This window comes from Rhyacophila brunnea, unplaced genomic scaffold (genome assembly GCF_057557595.1).
Source record: "Rhyacophila brunnea isolate RB1 unplaced genomic scaffold, BYU_Rbru_1.0 scaffold_12, whole genome shotgun sequence".
Classification (NCBI taxonomy): domain Eukaryota; kingdom Metazoa; phylum Arthropoda; class Insecta; order Trichoptera; family Rhyacophilidae; genus Rhyacophila; species Rhyacophila brunnea.
The window spans coordinates 13,126,705-13,150,841 of NW_028232774.1; the positions used below are offsets into that span (position 1 = coordinate 13,126,705).

At 34.4% G+C, this 24,137-nt stretch overlaps 1 protein-coding gene across 4 annotated transcripts in view; it reads left to right on the top strand.

The window, feature by feature from the left end:
* The first annotated feature begins 519 nt into the window (after window positions 1-519).
* LOC147077793 (uncharacterized) overlaps window positions 520-24,137 on the top strand; it is a 44,214-nt gene continuing 20,596 nt past the window's right edge. For 2 of the 4 annotated variants that reach the window (XM_085960788.1, XM_085960790.1), the window contains exons 1-10: window positions 520-589; window positions 895-1,216; window positions 13,185-13,334; window positions 16,256-16,366; window positions 17,481-17,539; window positions 19,925-20,146; window positions 20,594-20,691; window positions 21,753-21,933; window positions 22,919-23,034; window positions 23,890-24,019. In XM_085960788.1, coding sequence (XP_085816914.1) covers window positions 904-1,216; window positions 13,185-13,334; window positions 16,256-16,366; window positions 17,481-17,539; window positions 19,925-20,146; window positions 20,594-20,691; window positions 21,753-21,933; window positions 22,919-23,034; window positions 23,890-24,019 — 1,380 coding nt within the window. In that variant the 5' untranslated portion in view covers window positions 520-589; window positions 895-903. The remainder of the gene's footprint in view (window positions 590-894; window positions 1,217-13,184; window positions 13,335-16,255; window positions 16,367-17,480; window positions 17,540-19,924; window positions 20,147-20,593; window positions 20,692-21,752; window positions 21,934-22,918; window positions 23,035-23,889; window positions 24,020-24,137) is intronic. The other 2 variants (XM_085960791.1, XM_085960792.1) reach the window with 1 other exon arrangement.

Below are 24,137 nucleotides of genomic sequence, written 5' to 3' on the forward strand. Positions count from 1 at the left end.
CATACTACAAATTTGCCAATAAAGTTTACTGGATTCACTCGAATTATTATCATGCTATCAAAATAGGTGGTAGGCAGTGATGCCAACCGTACTATAATTATAGTACAATACTATAATTTTGATTTCGCGAAAAATGTAAAATACTATAATTTTACGCCAAATATACCAAAATACTATTATTTTAAATGATTCAAGACGAAAAATGTTCCTGTACTATATATTTTTCAGAAATACTATAATTTTTACGCCTTTGTACTATAATCAGCTTAGAAAAATATGGCAGCACTGGTGGTAGGTAGTGTGTTGTGGAATGATTTGATGCGATAAGTAATAATATAATAAAAATAGTGCCACCTCATTCAATTTTATTGATACATCAAGTACCTACCTATGTTGAAAAAACCTTCTTTCATATTAGGTTCCTTCGAATAACACATTTTTAAATATTAAATTTTCAAATAAATTATCGACGCTCACAGTCGTATTTGAATGTTGGAAACACTGTATTTACCATTCCATAGACAAGTCAAGAAGCGTCGCACATAGGCGGATGTCTAAAGCTGAAACGTCCATGGCAAAAGCCAAAAATGTATGCATTATTTTTGTTATTGCAGGATATCATATATTGCACAAAATTTCTAGAATTTCTTGTCGATAGCGACTTTATCTGTGAGCGTGGGAACACTTCTTAATTAGTTAATATGTAGAAGTTTCAATATAAATTTGTGTTTTATGGTTATGTTGCAAATTTATTGTCTATAGATGTAGTCTATTAGTGTTTTTAGTCCGCCAAATATTTTCCCACGACGCGTAGTTGTAGCTCATGTAACCGTTCCCATTGTGCCGCTATCGGGATACAGCTATAATAATACTATTATGTTTTATATTTTACAGACATAAAATATGGCTGATGAAGCTATGGAGGTCTTGGAAGCTAACGGTGAAGATTCAAGTGATCTCAAAATAAACGGTGGTGAATGCGACAGTGACAATGTAAAAAATGTTGGTGATCATTCCAAAGATAGTGAAGGTGCAATGGTGCCAGAGAATGTTCAGCATGATGCGAACAAATCTGGAGGACTGTCTGATTCGCCCATCAGACTGCGGTTTGAAAAGAGTCCCGGGGATGGCGTTACAAATAGTGACAATAAAGATTCTCCGAACACCGGTCCATCAGAAAACACCAATGGCCAGAATTATACACATCCAGTGTCAGGTCTGTCGCATTATTAATTCTTTTAATTTACAGATACACCATTGACACTGCCTAAGATCAATGAGCCATCGTAGATAATAAAATTGTTCAATTAGGTATCTTCTTTAGGGCGATCATCTACCGCACTATAAATTCCCCCATACTCTCACCTGCATATCAGCACATCTTGTGCAAAAGGTTGTAACTGCGTTTTTGACTATTTTGACTTAATTGCCTTTATTAAATAATATTAAAGATAAAACGATCTCGAAAAAAAAACAAAAAAAAATACGGTTCCAACATTTAAATTAGCGTTGTGGTGCCATTAAAACTTATTGAAATCATGAAATCATGATTCATCACTGAAACATTACCATTTTGCAGTTTCAACTTTATATATAGGAGGTGTTGATATATTCTCTTCCCACTTCCGTCCTTTAGGGCTTGAACAGACATAGAGCGTTCTGCGTTCAACCGACCGTTGACCAGTAGCATTCAATAAGAGTTCCGAGAGCAGACAGGTGGCGGTCAACAATAATGCGTTCCATTTGTATACAAACGTATGTGTAACATTTCGTTTGACAGGTCATCTTCCGAAGATGAAGCATTGCTTTTGTGGAGCAGGCGTCTCAAACAAAACGAAAGCACTGGGTGCATCCGATAAACACAAAGCGAGAATAAGAAGGAGAATTTAATGTTCTTTTTCCGCGCTTGCTTAAAGATGAAAAACGATTTTTTATTTACTTTCTCATGTCAATACAAAGATTCGATGAATTATATAATCTAATTAAATTTGACATAGAAAAAGAAGATACCAATTGGAGAAAGGCTATGTCTGCAAAAGAAAGACTGGGAGTGTACATTTTTGCTATTTTGATACCGTCTGATAATAGGTTGTCATTGAAGAGCTCGGCTGTATTTCGGTTGATGAGACAGAGATAGAGGACAGTCCGATGTATTCCAGTATTGTGGTATACTAGCGTGAGTATCTGTATATTGTTGATTTTATAACTGGGAAAATAATGTCGCTATTTCCAGTTTCAACGTAGTTTGCATTCTACATGGAAATTTTTTAAAAGTTAAAGCGTAGCTCAAAAAGGAGAGATGTATGTCGTCCATTTTTCTGATCCCGACATTGCAATGGTTGAGAGGTACAGAGTTCTTTGTAATTCCGGGAATAGAACTCTAGAACGCAAGCATTCTCATTGACCGGCGCGGTCTGACTGCCTGCTGTGTGCACAGTTTTGATGAAATCCATACAGTATAAAGAACTCTGAACGCGTAACGCAGTACGCCTGACCGCTTTCTGTCTGCTCAAGACCTTAGGCGTTTCTGCACATACAAAGTCGTCTCATCTGCAACACAGTCATAAATTAAACCTCGAAAACATGTAACTTTCACCCTCGCACACAACCCCGACAGTGATACATCACGACCTTCTGTCATGACGATCTGACAAAGAAGCAGTGTTTTGTATTGGCGAAAATATCAGGTACATTCATTATCAGTTGGAAATATGTGAATGCATAGTTTTCCAATTGTTTAAAAGATATTTCGGTAAATGTGCCGCAGATGCCGTCATGAGATTTTATAACTTTCTTTTTAGACCAAACCAAACATAACCTAAACTACCCTACCCCAACCTAATATTACCTAATTCAATCTTAGTTTGTGATAATGAATCATCAAATCAAAATCAAAATGTATGAACATTTCAAATTTTAAATTAAAAATTATTGGATCGAAAAGTCTGTGCGCCGACAGTAAAAGATATTTATTATAATTGTCTACATGGAATAAACTGTTTTCGTAAAACAAAATTATAAAAGCTCATGACGGCATCTGCGGTACAATTGAACCCATATCCGGAAAATGAGCGTTATCGTGATAACGCTGTTTTTTGGTAAATCGGTTTAAATTACGCGGCATACACTTATGCATGCACTTACCATATTACTTTGATATTCTAACAAGAAGTGGCAGTAGACAGTCTAAACTGACCACGTGTTGCAAACTGAAATGTTTAACTGCCAATATTTCTGAACGCCGTTTTCAGGATATCGCTTGTTTTCCGGATATGTGCTTAATTACCGATATTTATTAACCTAAAATCTCATTTCATTATAGTCACCACCATTCAGTAATTTTTGCTCAGGCCCTCTGCAGCCCTGTGGCGGTCACGTGTACTACTGTACTAACTTGGAAGGCGATTCGCGTGCTGTAAAATAGTATGGACTAAAATAGTATGGAGTGGTGACTTTTTGAACTATGCACAAACAATATGCATGCTGTGTACTTTGAAATATCTTATATAATTATATATATTGTACAATGTTGTTACATTCCATTTATATACAATATTATTGGTTGTATATTTAAAAAAAACCTTTCGTAATAGGTAGGTACATAATTTTACATTATGTTAGTTTCTACCCTCAGAGTAATAATATAAAGAAAAGGATATTGTTCTGCAAAATGAAACCGTGTTTCTTGCGTATAACGCACTGTAGAACCTCAATTTTATTATTATCAACTTAACTATGAAACCTTTTACCATTATATATTGCTTCTCAGTACGGCTACCAAATTTAAACACAACATACCTAGTTAACCATATTTTCTACTAAATTAACTAAAAATAATTAGCACCAACTTTATATTTAACAGAAAAACAATAAATTTTGGCAATACGTGCTCTCAGTTTTTAAATGAATGTAATCATTGAAATCAATATTTCGTCTTTTAAGAAACAACACCGCTTAAGTCCCCATTTGGCGGTTTTGAGTGTTGAATAACATTCGGTAGGTAAAAAAATCCTACACCGTGTTCCTTCTATGGAAAAATTCTTTTTGAATGAAAAAATGATTTTTTTTTTAACTAACACAAAAAAAATAAGTTAAAAGGTATCAATTTTCAATTTTTTGAGACATTTTTTGTTTCCCCTGAAAATTTTAATTAATTGACTTCCGCGGTTCGCAAAAAATATTTAATTCAATCGTAAAAACTTTAAGGCTTCGGCCACATATGTAGGTGCTTCGTTAGTGTTGAGCTAGGTGCTATGCTTGTCTACTAAAAACACTACTGCCACATTGGACGCTACGTGCTTAGGTACAAATTCATTTGACATTTGGTAGCGCTCAAGTCAACAACGATGTCACTCTCAAAACTAACCAGAAAGCTACTTCTCACAGAGAATTTAAGTTTAAAATTTCGAAAGTCTCAAATTCGAACTTGTTGGGTGCATAATGTCAATAATTCATCCCATGCGTCACATAACCTCAAAATATACAGTGTTCAACATTTTTCATACTGAAGAAACATCCGCCATCTTGCAAAATCACTAGGTGACACAATAAAAATAATCAACACATTTGTTCGCCGGGAGAATCACTAGCTGACTAATAATCACATAGCGAGGCGCGGAGCGTGCAGTGTGGCCATTGCAATAGTATAGTGTGCGTCCGTTCGCTAGGATATGTCACCTAGCACATAGCCACCAAGCAAGGCACCTGCCTATGTGGCCTTAGCCTAACGCATATTGCTGAGTTATAAACGTATCCAATGCTTTCTCACTCACATTGATGGTTCGCTTTTGTTCAGGTCTTACTTCAACCACATTTTAGATTGCGTTTGTCGTTCTCCAAATTTTCGTATTTAGCATTATCAAGCATCTGCATTTCAATAATATCCGTATCAATATCAAATGGCGTAAAGAAAACTATTGGTTCGTGTTGGCATTGAGAAGAATCTCGCAGAAGCTAGTGAAAAACGATTCCCTTACGGTTAAAATAGCTTTTCTGATTTAATAAACATCAATGTGGCAGCTTTATTTTCTCCTGACTACAATGGCCAAGTGGTAACATGTTGCCTTATAATGTCATGGACCCTGAGTCTGGCTAAAATCACATGTTGTTTTTCAATATGTGCTTAGACCCAGAGATGCACCATTAGATTGAGCAAGTGGCCAACATACGGTTTCATCATAGTGTTTTTCGCTTGCTAATTATGCGATTACTAAATATTGCATCACTTTTGCACATTGTTGCACTCAAACGGAAAATGCGGCTAAGTTGTGCACTCGTGAAATGTGATGGTTTAAACCAGGGGTTCACAAACTTTTTCGTCAAAGGGACAATTTTGAAATCAAAAATATTTGGCAGGCCGCCATTTCTTTTGTGAATATTTATTGTTTTTAAAAAAACATAAGGCAAAAAAATAAAAAATATTTCATTGTGTATGTGCTTATATATTTAACTAAATATACATTATTAGTATGTACTCTTATTAATTACTAAAAAATAATATTTAAATTATTTATTGGTCTAAATGCACCTTAAGAAGGTGAAAATATTGGGTTTATCCGTCAATTAGGCATAAGCTACGTCCCCATTTAGTCACTTCAACGCCGACTTCCTCTTCAACTTTTCAATTCTGGTTTTACACCGAGAAGTTTTGTGCATGCGCAGAGGAGATGAATCCGTTTTACTGTCTACATTCGTTCATCACAGCTTACACTTCGTTGAGTCATAGATTATACATCGAAATAGATTCGCAGGTGATGAATAAAATTATTCACGGTAATAGAGCGCCACCACGGAGAGTACGGGAAACGAGTGTAAAAAGTTAAAAGAAAACAGTAAAATTTGGAATAACAAATACTTAATTATATTAGTTATTTTTTTAAACTTATTATCACAATCATATTTGTAATAAATAAGCATAATTGAGTGTGTCCTAACGACAAAACCAGTCATGGAACTAGTTTAGTGCCATCTATCGGTGCACTTTGTATTACATTAATGATATTTATTCTTGCATGGATATTCACCCTCGCAAATAAAAGATTCTATGCCCGAACGTCATACGAATAATTCTGATTGTCAAAATAAATATTACAATAATTATACTAGGTATATTGTAATTACATCAATTTAAGTTGAAGAGATTTAAATTTAATGATATAATATATTTTCTGACTCGGAATAATGAGGGCAACAGAATCAAATGAAAATGTCCTTTTTCAGAACTTTACACGGATGTCAAAGGCAGAATGGATGTCAGCCACTTGCTCAAACTATTAGGTCTTACCCTGACTCACACACAAATTGAAAAACAATATGTGTACTTGCCAGACCCAGGATTTGAACCTGGGACCCACGGCATAATAGTCCAATGCTAAGCCGCGCGGCCACCGTGGGCGTTATACATAATACGACACATCAATACTACAATATGTCATTGAATACCTACCTACTATAAATAACTAGATAATATTATATTCGATACAACACAACAGTGACTCGTATGAGAACCACGAGGGTTCATTTTTGCTGTAGCCCCAGCTCCACTCCTTGTTGTTTCCTTAGTCTTGTGGAGCTCCTTTGAAAAATACGAACTCAAGCTCTCAATTTTATTTTTAACCCCTATTATCGACATGCCATTTGACTCATATGCAAACCACGAGGGTTCATGCTTGTTGTCAGCCCCAGCGCCACTCTTTGTTTCCTTTGTTTTATGGTAGTCCTTGGATAAGTAGAACCGTAAACATTTTATTTTTACCCCTAAAACTGACATTCCAAATTTTCCTGCCAATACTATGTACCTACCTATTCATCATTGCGCTTCAGTTTGTTCGTATAGTCTTTATGGTTATATCCCATAATGCGCAATGTGCCCTTACTCTCAATAAAATCCATTGTAATCATTTCAGTCGACATTTTGCAAAAAATCGTAATATTCCAATACTAAAATGCATCCAAAATGATCAAATAGACTCAAATAAATACATTTATCGACAACGCAACTGACAGCCAAATCTTACCGAAAAAATACGAAGCTGCTGGGGTGTTGAACAGAAATCCAAGCCGGTCGGATCGCAGTGCGTTAGTACTTTCATCACAAAATGGCGGCCATTTTCAAACCGATTTCAAGGTCGACGACGCATGCCCTGAGTTCAATTCGTGAGACGTATGGAAAAGTCCCGAGTGTAGACCCGGCTATATATCATTGTACAGTCCGTCTATTGTAGAGTAAATAGGACATACGGCGACCGGCGAGATTGACATTTGAATTGGAAATGGTTGAATCGTAGCGTCTGCATCTCACACATCAAGGACGTGTGAGATGCAGCCTGAGTCAAGTGAAATCTGTTGCTAGTGACACCAGCCTTTTTTATTCAAACTAAAATGTTGCTTTCTAGCAGTCTGCAGAGGGAAGTCAATTATTATGTCTGCTTTGTGAATACCAACAAAATCACATTGACGTGTTGCAGTCGAGATGAGTTTAGATGGGTGAGCTGACTAAAATAAAAAATCTGTTAATACAACCTCCATTCTGTGGAGGCCCATATTATGATCTCTTTGGCTGGAACATAGTGATGTATTGTTATTTTCTCAACAACAATACTTTTTACAAGTTTTGTGATATATGGTAGTTTTATTTTCACATTCAATATTGCTGAAGGAATAGAGCTCTCCGTAAGGTTTATGAAGTAAACCCAGTAGGCACTCGACCCCCTCGGTCGCCCCCAGAAGAGATGCTTGGGCAACCTCAAGAATGATACATTGAAGCTGAGGACCAACTGAAGACCGAGAGAGAGCACAAATTAGAGAAGTCTGGAGAACGGTTGTGTAATTGGCCATGGACCCGAATGGTCTGTAGCACCAGCTTAAGTAAGTGATTGCTGAAGCTAATCGTGAGCCAAAGTTTGCCGACTCTTATCACATAGAATATGCTTTTAGCTAAATTCGAATAGGTTTAACACGTTCATAGTTTTTGGTATTTAAGAATGATTTTGATATTTTATGTACGGCAGTAATATCCATTCATTCGTCGGAGTTTTGATATGTGGCAGTGTTGCAGTCAATGAATGCAGGTTTTATAATAATATTGTGCAGGTAACTTGGCGGTAGTGTAAACTTACAGTGGGCTCTGTACAATTTTTACATACATGGGCATCTCCATAAGCGGAGTGACTGAATTTCAAACCAAAAGACTTCACCTCCGGCCGCCCTCTGTAGTACAGACATTGCGTGTTGTGCAATTCAGGCTGGTGTCCATCATTTAAATCCCGTTAACGTGATACACATGTTGTTTTATCAATCATTATGCGTATTTCGATCAGAGGCATGGAATTATGAAATTCTCCCATTCCTATCATCCATTTCCGACCCATATCTGGGAGTTCAGCAAATGACTTTCAAAGAACAGTCACAAGTAGCCTGCAGAAGATAAATGTGTTGTGAAATGCGTGGAGATGGCTTGAGTTAATCATTAATCTATTCGCTGTAAGTAACACTACAAATAAACAAGAAAATTTAATAAAATCAAAATACCACGGACCAATGACATTAATATGGACGAAGCATCTAGAAAATAAAATGACACTCACTTTGTGTCGGGTCTGCCGGATGGCGAAATTCATATTTTAATATCGGTATCCTACGCGCAAATGAACATTCTGCTTGCAAGCGGTCTGGCGACACCGCTGGGTCTGCCCATACAAAATTTCTGACTGTCAGGTTTCGAGTCCACCGTTATTATTGTGTTACAAAATGCCAATGTGCCTAGTTAAAAAATGTAAAAAAAAATCTACTAAACACTCCAAGAAAGATGGGATATCACTTTTCATGTGTTAGTATTATTTATTATTTATAAAATGCCATTTTAAGATATTGATGAATGTTTATTCAATGCAATTGAATGACAGAAACCATTGAACAGTCGCCTGTGATTCGCTGGACTCACTTGCGTCTAATCTCCGAGAAGTCGTAAGTAACCGAGAATCTGTTTCTAACGCAATGAGTCATGACACTAATACGCCATTACAATAAAGGCTATATTACTATAAATTCTCGAAGCTTGTATCGCATAATGGAAATGGATACGTCATATGGTCACGTGACATCTACCTATACATCTGTGAATGACTTTCATGCACAATTTCTCGTGCGCGCCGGTATGAAGTGAGTTGTCCATTTAATATGTCATTGCCACGGACGCATGTTAAATGTTACATTGTAATGACCAATGTTGACATTAGATACCACATGTTACTGTACTAAATTCTTATTGGGTATTGGGCAAGGGAAATAACAAAGCAGCGTGTATTTCCAGATAACAGGCGCCCTAAGTCAGACCACGTATAATAACCATGCCGCTTAGTATGAAACTTACATAGTTGGCTTCCAAAGTCCACACATGATTGGTGAGGGAACTAAAAGATTTAAATATCAGTTCATTGAATATTAATTTATATATCAGGAGGAAATTTGCAAATTTGGTTAAATTTATTTTTTAGCAGTGTGAAATGGCTATATTTTCACTCCTCCTTCCGAAAAGGTTTGCGTTTACTAGCAACAAAACAAACACATCTCTTTGATCACATTCATAATGTATGGCATTTAGAAAAATGACATCTGCCTTTGCGATGACGTCAATGGTTGAAATGGATATGACGCTGTTTGAAAATAAACTTAACTCCTGAATTTACCCACTATTGAAAATTAGTCTTTTATTTAGTAGGTTTTTTAAGCGATTTAATGTTGAATTTGCTCCTGAAAAATCACATAATTTATGTTACTACACACCCTGCTTCATATTTAAAAAAAAAATATTATTTACACAAAATTTAATACAAGAAGCAATAAAGGATTAAAGGTTAAACTTTTTGCGCCCCAGTTTGAAAACCGCTGCATTAGAGAGAGTGATCTAACGTGTGAAAAAAAAAATCATTTTTTTGGAGTTGACTACTTTTCAAAATTACCTCCTGAATTGGGTCTCTTAAAAATGTGAAAAATGTAATAAAACACATACATTACAGCCAACTAGAGAACAAATCAGTATGCCCCCACTACCATTGTTCTCTCCACTACACACGGTATTTATATTCGGTCACACAGTAATTTTATATTGTCACATCGATAGGGCTCTCGGATATATGGAAAAATTATTTTGTTGGTGTGACCAAAGTATTGTGCCGCAGTCCATTACTAAATTATTATTATCAACGTTTGTGCCAACGCAATACTGCTCATGTTTTATCTTTTGTGTGATTAAATAAGTAACAACAATATGAGAGCCGCCTTCAATTTCACTGTGTAATGTGTTACCACAATTTGAATAAAATTATTCAACGTTGTAGAACTGGAATACCCTATTTTGGCACTGAAGTAATTAGATTTCAAAAATTTTTGCCATTTTGTTGGTTTTCTTTATCATGTACTTTGTTGATCTTTTATAGTTTATGCATGCACTATTTTATATATATCTGCAATGGTGAATAGTAAAGGTACACTGTAGAGATTCGATATAAATAGTGCACAGTAAACTTTATCGGCGCTACTGAAAACCACTTACAATAATAATCTCATAACCTCAAACTGTCAAACCCATTGTCTTTCCTACTTCATTCTAAGCTTTTTCCGTAATATCTTTATGGGAATATTCTGGCAGCCTGTAATTATACAGGCGGGAGTATTTCTCAACACCTGCCACATATTTTAAATTAAAAATCGGTACGCCCATCTTTAACTATTGATGTCTCGTTGCTTGTTCAGTTCAGTGCTACCAATTATGGTAATAAAATATGATTTTTCACCGAATCTACTGATATTGGCACCGCTGTTTTATGGGGGACTGGAAACTGAGAGACTGGAGACTAGCATGTCGCGTCACTTCAGTTTAGTAGCGAACGTTTTGAAACTGAGAGATTCCAGTCTTGCTGTCTGTGGGCCGCCATTGAAATACATTACCTAGATACTGCCTGGAATTTTAGTTTCAGTCTTGTCTTTTTTGAGTATTTTCGTGAGTGGAATGCCTAAGAATACAGATTGTAGAAAAAATATAAAATGATACTAACTTATTTTTGACATTAAACATGTCAAGACAAAAATTGTTAGTTTTAAAACAAACGAAAATTGATCTAAATATGGAATTCTATGCGAAACGTTTATTAAAGAAGTTGTATGGAATCATGAGTGACTTTTAAATATATTTACAATACAATTAATTGGATTAATATGTACTAAGTATCCAAATAAAAGACTCGCGAAAAACATCTCTCCGCACAATTGCTCAATATAGTTTACAATATAGATACAACCATGCTTTCGAACACTCACGGCAGGTTGGAATAAAGCCACTGATACGATAATGTTTAATCTGCTAAGTACAGTCGGGACACATATTTTTAGGGCACTGTGAAATAATGTTTATACATTAAGGGGCGTTGTGAAGCAAATACGTTGTAAAATTACTGTCGTAACGGCTCCATGACCTTCTACACACATCAACATGTAGGTTGCATAATGAAGAATGGTTGGCTCGAGAGGCAAGTCAACCGACTCTTAATGTTGAACCGTATATATGTTATTCTTTTGTTCAGTTTGTCTGAACTATACTGACATTTACGCTGTACTAAGCTGTCAGTTTACATCTCATCGGTAAGGTAAAATTTTCCACTTCTAATGTCTGACGTTGAATTAACACTACACTCGAATATTGAAGAACAAAATTCATGCAGGCAGATACTGCTTTTATCAAAGTGGAACTGTAAAAGAAGGCATTAAGACGGATCCATCAATTGTCTACAAGTCATTCGACATTGCAGATTTCTTTGTAGCCTAAGATTCGCACTTTATTTGCCAATTCCGCATTGTTGTAAAAATGTCTCACATTAGTGTTGTAGTGTCATATATCATATAAACAACAATCCATTGAACAATCATTTACAGCAATATATGTGTAAGTAACGAAAGCAATACATCAACAATATATTCAATTCTGCCAATGTAGAAAATATTAATTTTTCTGTAGTTATCTATGACTTCATATACTATTGTGATTACTTTGTTCTGGATGATGTGCCATCTGGAGAACTATAAATCCTCCCTCTACTGTCCATTCTCACTACATATGAGGCGTATGTTATCAAAGGCATATCTTTTATACTTTGAATATTTTTATTTTTAATTGCCCAATCCTAAGTACCAATCTATAAAATTATATATTTACATCAAACGTAGTAATAATTTTTGAAGAGGATTTGCCTTTTGTTGTTTATACAATGCGATATGTTATTTATGCATGAATTTTGTCGTTTCCGTTTGCGCATAGATTGGAAAATAATATTAAAAACCGAAGAAATACGCATGGCTATGTCGTCATTATTTTTAATAATATATATATAAGGTATTTATATATTTATTTGTAAAACTTTTGTATATATTTTTTTAAATTATTATAAGAAGGTACGTATTATTTCACAAAACATTCGCATGCCATAGGTTTGCCATCACTGATCTATATTCTATACAAATATTGTATTCAAAGAATGAAAGCATTAAAAGAAAATTTTATCACTTAAAATAAAATCATAGATTATCACAAATCAGAAATTAAAAATTAAAATTTAAAAAAAAAAGAAAAAAGAATACACCTATGTAGGTTGAATCTTTTAGATCGCTTGACCATCATTTTTTGTAATCGACTTTTCCATTTTTACGGATTCCTCTGGCGTTTTCTAGCTTTACCAATAGGTGCTGGTATAATTCTTGAACATACTGAACCACTTAATCTTAAAAATCTCAATGTAATAAGAATTCAATTAAAACACGGAGAGCATTCGTGTCACAACGATCCTGATAATTAGACTGAACGCCACGATGTTCCTTCTAAGATTCTAATTGGACAAACAATTAAAATGGCGAGTTTTATCTCTGATGTCATTGGTTGTATGGATGTGAGTCTATTTTGAAACTAAACCATTATGGATTTGAGCATGATTTGAAAATAAACATGCATTATCTCAGTATTTAGATAGTTTTGATAATAAGGTGCTCATATAACGATGTGAAGTGTATCTGTCAGAATATAGAAGTCATACTCTACTCCTTCATAGTTTAATCTCTGATAGGTCCGGGATTTCATTCATCTTCGTTCTGCCAGCCTTGAAAATTTGTATTAGTAATATTTTTATTCTTTATTTTAGGCAACACAAGCTCTACACCAGCAGCTAAGAATCTCAAAAGGAAAGCCAGCTCTTCGCCGATCCTTAGCGATGATGAAGAGGAGTTGACTGGCTTCGATGAGCCCGCGAAACTTCCAGAATCGCCGGCCATTCAGATATACAAGCTCGTTGGTAAGGTCATAATTTTAATTAAAAATTAATAGGAAACATCATTTCGACTCTTGCTTGTTCCACATAGGACCAGATGCCGTTAAAAACTACAGTGTAGCGATAGGATAAGACATTTCATAATTTTGTATGAACATAAGTCACCTTTTTCATAGCAATATAGATTACTAACCCTGCCATGGCACCTATAGTCCCCTGGAGACACAAAATCACAGTCAAAACAATCACTTGTATTATACACCCTTTATAAATAATATAAACTATATAAGTCAAAGTTGGACTTATATAGGCTAATAATACAAATTGCAGATGGTGTTAATAAAAACTATTCTTCTATCTATAAAATATTTAAAATTATGTATGATTTAATGACAAAATTTTAGATATTATATTGTTATAGATATAAAGAGTATTTTTTTTAAATCTATTGGTCGGTTTAGGCAGGACATAATTGAATTTTAAAAACTATCCAGCACCATCTGCAATTAAATTTGTATTATTAGTTCTATAAAAGCAAATAAATATAACTGACAAAGTATGTTAGTGCATACTATTTTTGTCAGATCTCCACAGCCTACATCCACCCTTTGACACTGGTGTTTCGTGTGGCCACCAAACTGGATTTTTAACATTAGCAATACATGAATTTTTAACATTATGAGCTGATCACTACAAGAGATGATCTAATTAATGTTTGAATCATTATATATGATTATATTAGTTATTTAACAATGACTCAATATGAGCATACCAAATGTTGAGACAGTTCATTCTTAGAAATAAGTGTGTAAAGGCAATAAAAAAATATCATAAACCAACATGTTGAACAGCCTGTAAATACATATGTTCCTAATTGTAATTTTTTTTTTTAATATTGATAACCTGTAACCATAGCAATGAAAACAAATAATCTGGTCTCGCAAGGGCCATTACCATAATGATAAAAAAAAACATTAAAACAAAATCGATTCGACACTATGTTTTCAACTGTGAGCATTGGACACAATATCTACGTAATCTATTCTTGTATGATATTTTAATTCTTTTTATACTCTGTTTACACATGCATGGATTTACTGCTGACAGTGCGTATTATCGCGGCCATAACTAAAAATGTATGCGTGAACACGTATTATCTTGCATGTTGCAAGATTGCATGCATCGATCAAAAAAGTTTAGAAGCTCCTGAATTTTCATGCAATAATTGGTACTTGCATGGCGGTACCCATGCGCAGTAAAACGATAGTGGCGAACCTCTAGGAAGAAATACACCGCACAGGATATTTTGACGTTTACTGTTTATCTACGCACCTGTCCGAACCTGTCAAATAGCACCATACAATGACAACATCGCGTCTCGCTTACGTTTGGAGAGACAGTCAGCCCTTTTCTGTGTAGATAGTTATTATCGCGAAATACGAACCATTGGTGCCAGTCGATCCATGCGCTATTATTCATTAATTCATAAATCAATAAAGAGTTATTTTATAAAATTTAAGTGTTTCAAACAAATTATGAACTGGCTCTTGGCAATGTGCAATCTGTCATTAATAAATCTTTGAACCATATTTCATATGAGTATCATTGTGCAATTGTAAGTCTTCTAGTTCTAGTTAAAAATCCATTGCAGTTTTTGTTTTTTCTTTTTTGTTGTCATGGATATTTTTTATCCACATTATATTTCTGAGCTTGCTGAGGATTAAACAGATACAAGTGACGTATAACAAAAAAAACAGTTATAAATATACCACATAAGCTTTATGTTCGATAGTTTACGATAAAACGATGCAATAGACTTCATGTAAGAGCAGTCGGAAATAATAACAGCAGCTATAATTAAATTTACCCTATGTAAATTCGTGTGCAGTAGAAGAAATCGCAATCTGCGCAATTTCAAGGTTAAGTTTTTTCACTATAGGAGTCACTTTCGCATAACTACATGAAACAGTATTTTGTATCAAATGATATAACCATTTTATATTAAATAGACAGTAAATAAAATGTCGGTATTATGTTTTGGCTTGTCTTGTCCTTCTTCAAACACTATAAATATAAAGAAGTATCAACATTAAAGGGTTGTTTGAGAACAAGATCTCATTTACAGAATGTAGAATTTACAATAGCGTGTTTAAACTTTGAAATCGATTTACTCAACTTGGTCACTGCGCACTTGTATTATTTCAATCTACGGCAACTCACGTTATACTTCTTGCGAAAGCTGTTCTAAAGCGTCAATGACATTGAGTTACTTTACAAGCGAATGCGAGTCAGCTAGTGCGATTGTGATAAATGACACACAAAACTTTCCACTCGCTCAAAAGCCAACAAGCTAGCGAGTTGAATCCGTCATTTTCGATATTATTTTGACACAACGCGTATTGAGTAGTCCGTTTTTTTACCGGGAGGTCGCTACCATCACTCTACTGCGCAGACGCAGTAGGCCCACACGCCAGCGTGTAGCTTGTAAAGTTGACCGGCTTTGAACTTTCTCGGTAGATTTTTACAATCTGCTTGTTAGCTAATTTGATGATGCCACTGGGCGAGTTTACAAACAGATTGTAAAGTCGCCAACAAGCAGCTTGTAAAGTAGCTCAATGTCATTGAGGCTTTAAGCCTTGGGGAAAATTTTTGTTCTTTTTTCAATAGTAGTTGTTTAAACATCTTTTGTTTTTGCTGTGTGTTTATTGTTTAATTTCACGCTATACGAAATAAAATTGCTGAGTTGTATGCTCATCAAATTACTGTAGACGAGACGAATAATAATTAATTTTTATTTCTGGTGAATGGAAGCAATGAGACATGTTTGTATGGTGGTTGCCTACTGTCGCATTAGCAAGAAATGCTAATGGAAGACATACTCTATTGAGATATACGCTCTGTTCAGTCATATTCTAAAAGTTTTTTTTTGTTTTTTTGTTATCCAGACAAATTGACACAGGAAATTCTAGCGGCGGAGAAACTGAATAAGCCGCCGGCTGGCCGCCAACCTTCGAAACGGATGAACATGCCTATTGCGTCCCCTGCACACTCTACAGGTAACCATTTGCTACAATATACTATAGACACTTCATTTAGGTAAAGATCATAGTGATGCTATATAGCAGGGATGGCGAACCTATGACACAGGTGGCACGCGAGATGATTTTGCCTGGCACGCCAATGTTTTATGTTGAAGAGAAAAGAAATACATAGATATAATTTAAAAAATATTTTTTTTCACAAATTTTTAGTCCCTGGCCACACACATATGGAGTGCGATAGTGACCATAGCATAATTGAGAAGATAAAAAAGACATTTGGTGCAACGATCGAACATCCTCATGATTGGGCCAAATTAATGTGCGAGGCGGCAAAGAAAAATCCTTTTTAAAGTCACTGAAATGACTTGTACAGATTTTTTTAACAACTCAGAAAAATAGACACAGATGGGAATAAGTTTGTTTGGAGAGATGTTAAGTGGCTTCAATTCAACAAACATGAACCGGGAATAGTGAAATTTAAAAGAACTCTCGACGAGACGACTGCATATAAACAAATTTCATATATAAGACAAGACAAGACGAAAGATTTGATAGACTTACTTCCATACACTTGAGACATCTGAGACAGTGAGGGATGTTTAACCTGATACCATTGAAGAAATTCATACTGAAGCTTAATGATAACGATGAAACTTTATAATATTCATGTTTATGTGCCTTTTCATTACTTAAATAACATTAAAGTAAAAAAAAAAGTTACAAAAATGCCAATTTTTAAGTTTTAAGTTCAATGCCTGCTCACAATGATCGTTGAGGCTGCGACTACTTGTGTAATTAAGCCATAACCATCACAGCTGTCACAAACTCTGCTATTTTTACTTATTCCTCTATGATCCATCCGTTGGTGAGTAGCAGAGTGTGGAAAAATCTGAAGACTTCATCTATGTACTTTTGACACGTCACACCTGCATTTGAAGAGTAAATTTTATATGTCTCCTTCAATGTGGTTACATTCAGCATCTTGGATGGATAATAAACAAAATTAACAGAATGTATCCATTGGAGTTACGGAGATGTTGAAATAACCTGAGAGGTAGATGATCCTGACCCGATATGTGATTTGATTTATATCCGAGTTCCTAATTTTATTGTATTATTTTTATTCCAGAGACACCTTCGCGACCTTCATCTGGCCTGTCTTTTCGTTCTGATGGTTCTTCGATAGAGGTTGGTGTTTTTATTACATCGTCTATCATTACAATAATATTACAATTTAATTTGTACATCGGTTTATATCTCGTCAGGCATTGCAGTGTGATCAAACCGTAGTAATTTAGAGAATGATAGGGAATATTATCAGTAGAATTATGTTTATCTTATTTGTTGTGGGTCTATGCAATCATTGTGTAATAATTTTGACAACGGAAATGTTTGTATATAAGTATTGGTACTTTCCAAATCTCCGAGGACAAATTAATAAACTAAATTATTTTTTATTCGTACACAAAATTTAAAAATGTATTTTTTTGTGATTTTGAAAAGCCTCATAACATATCGACTGTGTTTATGAAAAAGGGCGTAACCCTCGATTTTTCGAAAAGTGCTTTTATTAGATATTAACAATGTATACAACTAAACACAAGTTCTATAAAAAGGATGTAAGCCGCAAATGCCGAATTATTATCTAAATTCAGGTTTTAATTGAGATTAATTTAGTTTTAATTTAAGGAAAAAAGCATTTACCCTCAATTTTAATGATTTTTCTGTAATAACTTCTTTAATTATTATTAGATCAAAAATATATTACAAATCATCAATCATCATGCACCCAATGTCTGTGCCTATTTTAAAAAAAAATATTAAACTAAAATCATTCAAAAAATGTTTTTTGCCCCTCCTGTAAAATTTGTTCAGTGAGGGTTACGCCCTTTTTCCTAAACACGGTCGATATCTATTAGAATGAATCTTGGAATGAGGCTTTTCAAAATGATGTAATTTATAAACAACAATATGTGACTTCTTCTGCTTCGACTTCCCTGTAAACCCAAAACCATCAGTCTCCAGGATATCCGGCCTGTGCCGAATAATATGTCCAATAAACTATAGAACAGCGCTTGGCAACCTATGCCACTCGTGCCACTAGGTGGCACGCCTCGAAAATGACGTCTTATTAAAATTTTCAGTACTTTAAAAACTGTACCGTAATATTATGTGATGATTAGGGACCGGATTTATATGCTAGTGCATGTTTTGTTAGGGTGTAGCACAGCCATGAGAGTTGCACAGAAATCGGTTTTGAAAGACGCAGAATCCAACAATAAAATTTTATTGTGCATATAAATGCATATTTGAGATGTTAGAGCATATTTTGAGACATTAATCATAAATAAATCCATATTTTAGGGCCTTTGCATTTATAATTTTAGTTTTTTTAAATTATTATATCGAAATATAACTAAATTAGGTAGGTAGATAGTTTAGATGCACTTGCATTTTTAATGGCATCCCCGAGCTGTATATTTATCAGAGAAGGTAAGGTCAACTCCTTTATTTAAATGTTGCCCAATCACCTCTGTGGGCGTTGAGAGGTCGTTTTCCGCATATAAACAAAATACTGACTGATATGTGGAAAAATTTAATGCCAGAGCACATTATTGAAAAAAAAATACCAAATAATATTTAGGCATAGTTAAGGAGATGTCTTTACTGAGCCTTTTTTAAAGAGGCACCTAGCGGAAAAATATGAAGCTCGCAATTTGAGACATTTTTTTGATAATTTACAATTTCAACTTTATTAATTAATAAATATGTAGGTATCTGAAAACATTAAAAAGAAAAATATTTTTTATTTTAAGTCGAAGATAAACCTACAATTTACGAAAAATTTGGTGCAGGGTCTCACGTTATTATTACATATTATTTTATAGTCATATTTATTATTAAATTTAGTTTATTAAGTTTTCTATTTTTAAGAGTAGAGATTTTTGACTAATTCATAGTTTTAATATTTTTTATTTTCATTTTAAAAAACATCGATTTTTATGAAAATATAAATGTGTATAACTTGAAATCCTTTTTATTTATATCAAGTCTTATTTAGGTATGGTCCCAATATTGAAGCTCAACAGTTTGGGCACTAACACCATATTCGTGTTTATGAAAAAAATCAATATTTCAAAATTTTTGTCTAATTTAAAAAAAAACACGAACAGTTATAGTGAGTTTACAATCAGATGCTTCAAATTTCAAAAGGAATTAAACATTCACAGTAAAAAGTACCTTTACTTTGCAAAATCAGCAGAGAATTTCTATTGAAATATTACACCTATATATAAAGTTTTAAAAAACGCTAATGGCGGCCAACGGTGGTAACGTCTCAGCTTATAATGTCGTCGATCTTGAGTTCGAATTCCATGTTTGTAAAATACACAATATGTTTTCGATGTGTGTTTGGACCCACAGTGATGTCATCTAGTATAAAGTAAATTACTTCATAGGACAGATCATGAAGAAAACCTCTTTCCGTGAAGCCTTTATAATACAGATATTTCTCGACTTATGACGCCTTGACTCTTGCACATTTGTGAAGAAAAAATGTTTTTGTATGTCCAGCCGAATCGATCGGCAGCAGAGAGTCCGAGCACGTTGTCCAATAGAAGCATGTCGAGCCGCAAAGCGACAGTGGAGCTGTCAAATCCGCTGTATCGTGTGCCTTTTGAGCGGGGGTGGAAACGAGAACTGGTGTACCGTGCCCAGCAGGACCCCCTCTCCAAGAGGCAAGGCGACATTTATTACTACGCGCCCTCTGGCAAAAAGCTGAGATCCACCCGAGAGGTATGTACATCAATCTCTTCCTTCCCTGTTTAAATTATAATTTCAATTGCAATGACTCACGCTATATATTTTAATACACCATTCTCGTCATTTGCAATAACAATACATCACATTTGCAGTATAAAAATTTTGAAAGTTTTTTATGTGTAACTTTTTGACAATTGATATGGATAATATAGTTTCCAGTGTCGTTTAGAATTTTGAATAATCCTAATTTATAACCAATTAAGAAATTTACACTTATGGATATTTCTTTTTATTCTTTCCTGAATGCAGCATCATACAGTAAACAAATAAATAATAAAAATCTTGGAATTTAAAATGAATTATGATAATTAACATTGTTTTAAAATTTCTGCGAACCAATATTGTTATTAATTTTATCTGAATAAGTAATACTGTGGTTAAATACTGATTTTGAAAAACTTCTTTTTGTCTTTATTTCAGGTATCCGAGCATTTGATAGGATCGGATCTGACCATTGAAAATTTTACTTTCTTCAAAGAACCCTTGGGTATTGATGACCCCGATAAAGAAATAATAAGGTTTGTATGAATAAATTATCTCTATGTATTATATTTTACTACTACTACTACAACTGTTTGGGAAGTTTAGAATGAATTTTGTTGTTACTACAGAGTAAATAGGGTAAAATCTAAAAAACTGCAAGATTTGAAGTGTTGGGTGTGTTTTTTTAATATTCACATTTCTGTTGGCTGAGAAATAGTTTATGGCCATTTGTTTAACCTATCATTAATGCTCTGGAACCAAATGCAAATTGAAGGAACAGTATGTGAATTTGCCAGATGCGGGATTCGAACCCACGGTTCATGCTTTAAACCGGATATTCTGCCACACTCTAGTAATGCCCCTTGGGTACCACTGTACGACACCATTTATCCTGCAGTTACCCACTCACCGAGCAACATAATTTTTGGCCCATTTCCAATTCATCGGCATTATTTCATTGCTTATTTTGTTTGTGTATCATTGGTTTATTTTGTGGTCTTTCTGTGTTATTTTTCATGTGACATGCTAATCTTAATTTTTTAATTTCTCTTCCATTATGGGTCCATCTTTCACATGCATATTATATGCACAGCATATAATGTTACATGGATAGCAGTGCTGGCAAATTTAATGTTTTATGCACAATAGGGGTCAATACTGGCCAGTTTGGTTCTGCGAGCAATTTTATTAAACATACCTTCTCCATCTATAGACAATTGTTTTTCGAGATGTTCACATGGTCGACTTGGAAATTATTGGCAATGATTGTTTGTTTGATTTTCACCATGTCCTGCATCCCGTGACAGCGATGCCAAATTCGCCCCGATTGTCTCCAATGGCTTAATTACAAAATCAATCAACTTTCAGTTGGAATGCAGATTTTTAAGTATCTCTGATAAACATAATTATCAGAAATAATTCATATGAATCGTAGACAGATCGATAACAGAAAGATCTCTAGAACCCACCCGAAACGTGATGTATTTTCTATAATGAAGGATCTCACATTCTTAAATTTAATCTTGTGGATAATCAATCAGTGTCAAATAAATAAAATAATAATACGATTATGTTGGATGGTTTGTCTTTATTGTAGGGATGCCAAAGCCGTGCGTTTGTCTCGCGCTGAGACTACGTTGACCAGTGACAGTCCTCTTCTAGTTCCGATAGGCGCCGTCAACAGTCTGATTCGTGAGGGAAAGCGAACCCCCAAGCCCAAAGGCCCTAAAGGCGCCTCCCCGGAGAGGGGTGTGTCCTCTAAAGTCAGGACACTCAAGGTATATTGTTTTCTAAACTATAATTTGTATTTAACAGGAAACTACTGCGGGTGTATGGAGTATTATACCAACTTGTTTACAAGTACATAATATAGAATGGAAGCATTATTTTTTTAACGGTTAACTAGTAGAATTACCGATGTTTTTGTTTTCAAGATTTATTAAAGTTCATTTATTAACATGACAACACATTCTATAAGTTCTTCTGTGGAGACGACGAAACCTGCAAACAACAAATAGTACACCGTTACTAATATCTAGAGACCGGATTATATGCGATTGCATATTTAGCCCATTCTCACCGGTTATTGCATATTTTACCTAAAATCTAGTGATGATGCATATTTTCGCTATATTCCAGTCCAAGGTAGTATAAAAAAAACTTGGCTGTGATTAGCATTCATTTTTCCCGCATACCTACGAGAATTATGAAGCTTGAAACTCAAGGTTTGTTATTGACTGAATCTATTCAGTTAATGAATAAAATCCGCCGAATGAACACCACATTGCCAGAGGTATTCCCGCGTAAACTTGGAGAAGAGTTTGAAAACATTTTTAACAATACTTTGAATTTTTGTGTCAAATTGATAGTTTTATTAATGGGACGGGTGAACTTTTACCAGAAACAATAAGTGCTAACATAGCACCCAAATTCAAATACTGTCCAGTTAACTCAATGGATGTGGAACGGTCCTTTTCCACTTTCAAAATAATTTTGAGTGATCTAAGACACAATCTTACTACCGAACATATGGAACAGTACCTGATTGTTAACGTTTATAAGAGTAACAAAATGTTAAATAATTGTTAATTAATAATTATTAATTATCGTCGATTTGATTTTGAAATAAAAAAACTAAAAATTAGTATCTTTTTATTATTTAATGCTGCATATTTTGACACTTTTCATGCATATTTCAAGCTTTTTATGTTGCATAATGTCTCTACTAATAGCCATTTAATACAATATGCTTTTTTTGTCTAGGTGAAATCACTCGGCTCACGTTTGAGCTTAGGGACTCCACTTAAAGAGTCTCCGTTGGCGGCAAGCCCCAAACCCTCGCGAAAGTCCCTCAGTGCCACACCTTGGAAACAAAAAAAGTATTTGATCTTTATTATTTTTTAGCTATTTTAATGTTAAGATTATATCTGTCATACAAAGCAAAAATCATGGACGGATTGCAATCCCGGGGTTTCAGAACTACCATTCCTAATCATGGGATTCAGGAAAATATAAAATTTTCAATTCGAGGTTTAAATATTACATAAATATAAAGTAATGTTAATGAAAAAAATTGGCATACTTTCAGTGACACATGTTTTTATTGTGATCAGGTAGAAAGTTTTGTATATTATCCTTCTGATCCTGAAAAATTTATTATCAATGATCTTACAAGAAATAAAAATATAATTAATATTAAATTCTACAGGTTTTTAATATTACTTATATTTTCATTTCTTGTAAAATGGAATTCTACCAAGTAAATGCTAACTCAATTAATCAATGATCTTTTTTAAGATTTAAAATTTTTTAGACAATCTGTCCTACCTGGATACCTGTAAAATATGGAAATGTTGAAGTAATTTTCTTGTAAGTGAGATGAAAATGATTGCATGTAGATATCAGGAATTAATTAAGATTTTTTGTACTATTTGTTGATAATGGTAATATGTATAGCTATTTTTTAAAATCTCTTGTTCACAAAATGCATCTAATACCAATGATTTTAAAACACTTTCGAATACAGGTTGTTTATATGAATTTTTGTATGTAAAATAAAATAAACTTTTACATTGAAGAATTAACACAATTATAATTGGAAATGAATTAATTAATCTCATAAATTTCTTTAGAAAATAACAATGATAGAATTTTCGTTAAGGCACATACCATAATGATTGTGAATGTGGTGAAAACCTTAACTTGTCTCCCTCCTTGCTCCTCCCCCCTCCCAGCACCCAGCAGCCCCACCCAGTCTTTCAGAGTGCTTCCGAGACGGAGTCCGGCTACTACTCCGGCCAGCCGAGGTTCCCCAATGCGCACACCAACTATGTTCTGTCTCCCGCCGGAAGTATCAGCCCTAAAGTGAGTATACAATCGCATCGCCTCCGTGATGATCTAAAATACTTATTCCACTTTTGTAAATTTTTGAGATAATAAGAGTGTTGAACAATTTTATGGCGTAGGTACTAAATGTATGGAT